Genomic DNA, 6,904 nt, shown 5'->3' with positions numbered 1-6,904 from the left:
ATCCAGTGTGTTGGGGCCTAAGAGAGACTCTTCTCCATGGGGCATGAGTGAATGTGAAAGAGAGGTGTGTGTGTGGGGTGGGGTGTTGGCTTGTCTGCCCCCAGTTTGAGTTTTCCTGAGTGATCGGGAGGAGGTGGAGGCAGTGGTGAAATCTAAACCAGTTTGCTACCAGTTTGCTGGCCACACATGTGCAGTACGCGCCAAAAAGAGGCTTCGGAAGGTAAGTAGAACAGCAAGGGGGGAGAGCAGCTGTGCCGCACGATTTAGCAGGATTTCCTGCTTTCTAGCAAAGCTAAACCCCGCAGCACAGCTGATCGTCAGAAATACTGGTTCAGAGGAACCGGTAGCTTTTTAAACTTTTTAATCACTACCAATTCGCCCGAACCGGAGCGAACGGTAGCATTTCACCCTTGGGTGGAGGGTCCTCTGAGGGTTTCTGAACTGATACTGTTGGTTGGCATCTTCTTTCCCTGGGCTTCCTGACTTGGAGAAGACAAAGCCAGCAGCCTTGGTGCTTGGACATTCCCTGCCAAAGTTTCAGAGCATATTCTCCCCAGTTTCATCCAGGCTTTAAAAACCTCCCTTGATGTAAAACCAGTCTTCCCCCTGAATTGAAGTCTGCCTCGACAGACCTCTTCAAAGATAGGATTTTCAAAAGACAGTTGGGAAGAGACAGAGAGAGGGGGAAAGGGAAAGAAAAAGAAAGAAAGAGACAGGGAGGGAGGGAGAAGTTCTCTTTGTAGCTGGCCTACCTCGGGTTACTTCTTGAAACCAGCTGCAGAGTCTATTTTATTTATTTATTTATTATTTATTTATTTTTATTTATTTATTTTTATATGCCGCCCTTCTCTGGAGACTCAGGGCGGCTTACAATGCGTTAAGCAATCGCCTTCATACTTTGTATATTTTTATACAAAGTCAGCTTATTGCCCCCACAAACTGGGTCCTCATTTTACCCACCTTAGAAAGGATGGAAGGCTGAGTCAATCTTGAGCCTGGTGAGATTCGTACTTACAGTAATTGCAGGCAGCGGGATGTTAAATGCTGCCTTAGTAGGAGGCATTAGCCTCCTACACCACTCAGGCTCCTTGTCTAGAACAGTGATGGCGAACCTTTTTGGCACCGAGTACTGAAAAGGTCGCGCATGTGCTCATCAGGGCCATGCTCCAGAAAAGCCAAACTTCCACGTTGTAGCGTGCATGTACACTCGACAATCAGCTGGCCAGAGCATATGCGCAGGCCAGTTTTTGGCACTGCTGCACCTGCGAAAGGATCATGTTCCGGAAAAGCCAAACTTCCAGGATCTAGCACGCATGTGCGCCCAACAATCAGCTGGCCAGCGTATATGCACAGGCTGGTTTTCAGCACTGCCACGCACACAAAAGGATTGAGCTCCGGAAAAGCTGAACTTCCAGGTTCTGGCGTGCATGTGCCCCCAACAATCAGCTGGCCGGCGCACATGCACACACCAGTTTTCGGCACTGCCGCATGCTCGAAGGCAGCTGATCGTTGTGCGCACATGCACCCCAGAAACCCGGAAGACAAACAGGCATGCGTGTGCCGGGTGACATGGCTTCACGTGCCACTTTGGGCACGTATGCCATGGGTTCACCATCACGGATCTAGGACCTTAAGGCTTTCTCTAACAATGAGAAGCTGTGAGAGACAACCCGTAATAAACCTGAAGCACGAGTTTTGGCAGGCTTACATCTCTTACATCTCCAGAGCATTTGCTCCTTAGGGAACGCATTTATTTTGTTAATTTATATCTTCTCGAGGAGCTTCATTCAGCCAGTCCCTCCTCACACCTCCTCACTCCTCCTTACCACAACTCTGTTAGGCCAAGAGTTCTCACCCATTGAACTTCTGTAACAGGGTGGATTTTGCGTTCTCACCCAACTCGTGGAGGCTGGAAAACGTCAGCTACAAATGAAGACTTTTGTAAGGCCCCGGGGTAGAATTCCATCACTTAAGGCCAGTTAATTAAATTATATTGAAGGTGTCCCAGGATTAATGAGATAGCTTGGATTTTCTGTAGGTATCCTTAATTGTTGTGTTATTGATTGCACTGATCTCTTCTTCTGGACCCATTTATCTTAACCTTGAAGGTTTCAGATGAATTCCACTCCTCCGCAAAGCCAGAACATCTGGATGGAGATTCTGCCATAGTCAATGATGGGCAAGAACATCTACTGGCTCAACCCAAATTTTTTAGGCAGAGATGTCAATTTTGTAGAGCTGGCCTGGGGGGAAAAAACAGCCCTGAAGAAAATTCCCCTTCTTTGAGCTGGTTGTGCCACTTGGCCATGCTGGAAATTGCCTTCCCAAAACAGCTGGGCCTGTGGGACTGAAAGCCTATTCAGCCAAAGCTGGAAGATCAACTAGTTGCTTGAAAATGAGCAGTTCTGATGTTCCTAGTCAGAGGTGGGTTTCAGCAAGTTCTGACCAGTTCTGAAAAACCGGTAGTGGAAATTTTGAGTAGTTCGGAGAAACTACTCAAAAACTACTCAGTAAAAATTCTGACTGGCCCTGCCCCCATCTATTCTGTGCCTCCTGAGTCCCAACTGATCAGAAGGAAATGGGGATTTTGCAGTAACCTTCCACTGGAGTGGGGAGGGAATGGAGATTTTACAGCATCCTTCCTCTGCCACCCCTACCAAGCCATACCCACAGAACCAGTAGTAGAAAAATTTGGATTTCACCACTGCCTGAATCATTAGTCAAGAGCCCTGATGGCGTGGCAGACTAAAGCACTGTTATTAACACCAGCTGCCTGCAATTACTGCAAGTTCAAATCTCACCAGGCTCAAGGTTGACTCAGCCTTCCATCGTTTCTAAGGTAGGTGAAATGAGGACCCAGATTGTGGGGGCAATAAGCTGACTTTGTATAAAATATACAAAAGTATGAAGGCTATTGCTTAACGCATTGTAAGCCGCCCTGAGTCTCGGGAGAAGGGCGGCATATAAATCAAGTTTTAAAAAATTAATAAATTAGTGATCCCTCTACCTAACCACCTGATTTTGACCTGCCTCATATTCTGGTCAAAACTGAATAAACGTTGATACTGGAAGAAGTGCCTCTGTCCTGTATCACTGGGGATGGAAAGATTCCCCTCGTTGTGACTGGGGTGCTGATATGCAAACCATTAAACCAGGGGTGAAATGCTACCGGTTCGGACCGGTTTGGGAGAACCAGTAGTAAAAAAATGCTACCGGTTCATCCGAACAGGTATTTCCGACAATCAGCTGTTGCACAAGATTTATATTCGCTAGAAAGCAGGAAATCCTGTTTTCTAGCGAATATAAATCGTGCGGCACAGCTGTTCCCACACTCCTTTGCTGTTCTACTTACCTTGGAAAAGGCTTCTTACGCCTTCTTTTTCAGTGCTGCGCGATAGCGCCTGCGGTGCACATGCGTGCAAATTGTGCGTTTGGCGCGCGCCGCAAACCGGTAGCAGACCTCGGAGGATTTCATCACTGCATTAAACATATCGTGCAGAATTGCCCATGATGTGCGATTTCTGGTTCCCTAGAACAGGGATTCCCAACCCCGAAGGCCATGAGCCAGCACTGGTCTGCGGCCCACCAAGAACCGGGCCACGGAAGTGAGCGAAGCCCCATCCTCACATACACGAGATGCAGGCACCATGCAAAACCATGCCCCACCCTGGTCCATGGAAAAAAACACCCTCCACGGAACTGATCCCTGGTGCCCAAAAGGTTGGGGGCCACTGCCCTAGAAGATCTACACGAAGCCATGCCAGAGGCGATCGCCTGGATAACCGAATTGGCTATCCAGTTATGAAGCCACTGCTGTTCCCCCGTAGATGTTTTGTATATAATTATGTGGGCTGTGTGTATATCTCATCTTCTGTCATGTTCTTATCATATGCTAAATAATAATAATAATAATAATAATAATAATAATAATAATAATAATAATAATAATAATAATAGCCCTTGAGCTGGTCTGATGAGCTTTTTGGCACTCCTTGGGGCTGCCCCCCAATTTTGTAGCGAGTCAGGGAGATGATCTTGATGGAGATATGGGTAGTCCTTGACTTACGATCATTTGTTTAGTGACTGTTCTCTTCGCATGGTCACGTGATCAAAATCCAAGTGCTTGGCAACAAGCATGTTTTTTTATGGTTGCAACATCCTGGGGTCCCATGATTGGCATCTGCGATCTTTCTAACTGACATCATCATCATCATCTTTTTAATGGCCCCATAATCCCTTGCGAGGTGGAGTTTGGGCAACTGAATGGAGCTAGCAGAATGTTTTAATGGCCGGATGCCTTTCCTGTCACCAATGTGGAGTTTTGTTCAGCAGATATATTCTCATTGTGCCTAGAGAGAGAAATATCTGCCTCGACCTAGGATCAAACTCACAGCCTCCTGATTGTGAGGCAAGAGCTCTACCTCTAGGCCACCGCACCACTCCTTTCTAGCTGGCTTCCAATCAGCGAAATCAATACAGGAACCTGGATTCGCTTAATGACTGTGCAATTCACTTAAGAATTTCAGTGACTTACTTAACAACTGCCTTGCTTATCAATGGAGATTCTGATCCCCATTGTAGTCGTAAGTCAAGGACTCACCTGTATGGAAGATCCACCTCCCTTAGCATTTCTCAACTTTGGCAACTTTAAGATGGGTGGACTTCAACTTCCAGAATTCCCCGGGGTGGGAGGGGCAAGGCCGGCTGGAGAATTCTGGGAGTTGAAGTCCACCCATCATAAAGTCGCCAATGCTATACCAGGGTTCCCCAATCTTGGCAACTTTAAGACTTGTGGACTTCAACTCCCAGAGTTCCTCAGCCAGCAAAGCTTGGCTGTCCACAAGTCTTAAAGTTGCCAAGGTTGGGGAACCCTGGTCTATACCATCAGCACAGGAGCTGAATGGGCAACGGGACCCAGATTTCCTGCCCTAAACAAGCAACTGCTTTTCAAAATCAGCAAGTCCACAATCCGAAGATTAGGAGCACGAGACGAGAGATCCAAATTTTGGATCTCATCTACCATATGGCTGTACTGGAAGGCTATGGGGCAGAGGAAGGAAGATGAGTGAGGACCCCGTGGGAGTATAGACTGGCCCTGCAAATCTACAGCAGTGATATTTTGCCACTCCTGAAGACTCAACATGGTCTACAAAGCTTTGGATTGGCCCCAAGATCATCCAAAGTGCCTGCAGTTCCAAGTTCTGGCTTCTCTTCAGGATTTATTTAACTGCACCTTCCAGACTGGGTGAAATTAGTAATAGCAGTAAGTGTGAGAGGGATCTCGGAGTCTTAGTGGACAACCAGTTAAATATGAGCTAGCAGTGTGCAGTGGCAGCCAAAAAAGCCAATGCAATCCTAAACTGCATTAACAGAGGGATACAATCAAGATCAAGGGAGGTACTAATACCACTCTATAAAGCCTTAGTAAGACCACACCACACCTAGAGTACTGCATCCAGTTTTGGTCACCACACTATAAAATAGATGTTGAGACTCTAGAAAAAGGGCAGAGAAGAGCAACCAGGATGATTCGGGGACTGGAGGCTAAAACATAGGATGAACAATTGCAGGAACTGGGCATGGCTAGTCTAGGGAAGAGAAGGACCAGGGGAGACACGATAGCAGTCTTCCAATATTTGAGGGGCTGCCACAGAGAGGAGGGGGGTCAACCTGTTTTTGCAAAGCACCCGAAGGCCAGACAAGGAATAATGAATGGAAACTGATCAAGGAGAGATTCAACCTAGAAATAAGGAGGAATATTCTGACAATGAGAGCAATCAACCAAAGGAACAGAAGTTGCCTTCAGAAGTTGTGGGGGCTTCGTCACTGGAGGCTTTCAAGAAGAGACTGGACTGCCATCTGTCAGAAATAATGTAGGGTCTGTTTGGGCAGGGGGGTTGGACTAGATGACCTCCAAGGTCCCTTCCAACTCTGTGAATCTATCTATATGTCTATCTTTCTGCTTTGGATGGGCCACCCAGAAGCAAGACAAGGACGAGGCTCAAGGGAAAAGTAATTTTAATGCATTCATTGCCTTCTCTCCTTCTCCAAGGTTCAGAGACATCAGTTATTGGCTATGATCTGCTCCACCCAGCCACTCAAGGTGCTGACCCGACCATAGACAGCTGGCATGGTGGTCGAGCAGTGGCTGCTACCCCAAGAAACGATGCCCACCAACTTCCAAATGTTGCCACTCTGACATATCAGTGGTCCACCAGAGTCACTCTGCAGATAACAAAAACAAATAAAAAAGATTTGAGTTCCTTGGAGATCCCACTTTTTTTCCCCGTCAGGCAGAATTTTAGGGGTCAGATTGGCCCCAATTTTTCCCACTTGGCATCTGGAAGCCAAAAGATCTTGCAGGTTTTAGCTGAAATGTGGGCTTAAAGCATGTTGCGCTTTAAGAACCAAGTTAGTAAAAAAAAAAAAACAACTGCTACATTTGTGCCACCCGCTAAACTTGTATATGTAGTGTAAACCTGGTTAATTTCGATGTGGCTTGTTAAAACTAGCCCACTTTAGTAGCTTATCGTGCAAGACTTGAATAACTGAGAAATTGGGGTGAATGATTAATCCAACTATGTGTGCTATGAATACAACTACTGTTTTTTTTATAAGTCATCCTTCAACATGGGAAAAATGATAAATCCCAGCTGACCCAAGGCCACTGGCTCCCCACTGTTGGAAGAAATATCCAGGTCATGGTTCAAGCCAGGAGAAAGACACTGGAGACAAAATGGAGGCTGGAGGCTGATTGAAAAGATGGTTCAATGATGAAGCAGAACCACCAAGCACATGGTTCTGGGCAGCTGACCACATGGACTTGAGAGTGAGGGGTTTTTATACCTTCTCTTGGGCTTTGGATTTGAGCTTCCTGTTCCTGTGCACGAACATGTATTCTATT

At 46.6% G+C, this 6,904-nt stretch overlaps 1 protein-coding gene across 1 annotated transcript in view; it reads right to left on the bottom strand.

The window, feature by feature from the left end:
* Positions 1-6,063: 6,063 nt before the first annotated feature.
* Positions 6,064-6,904, bottom strand: part of LOC139323724 (chymotrypsinogen A-like) — a 28,482-nt gene continuing 27,641 nt past the window's right edge. The window contains exon 7 of the mRNA XM_070953188.1: positions 6,064-6,225. Within this exon, the coding sequence (XP_070809289.1) occupies positions 6,064-6,225 (162 nt within the window). The remainder of the gene's footprint in view (positions 6,226-6,904) is intronic.

Source organism: Pituophis catenifer, unplaced genomic scaffold, assembly GCF_029215685.1.
Source record: "Pituophis catenifer annectens isolate HBS135680 unplaced genomic scaffold, rPitCat1.0.hap2 SCAF_13, whole genome shotgun sequence".
Taxonomy (NCBI): Eukaryota; Metazoa; Chordata; class Lepidosauria; order Squamata; family Colubridae; genus Pituophis; species Pituophis catenifer.
The sequence above is the reverse complement of the archived record's forward strand: the minus strand, read 5'-3'. Positions and strand labels throughout refer to the sequence as shown.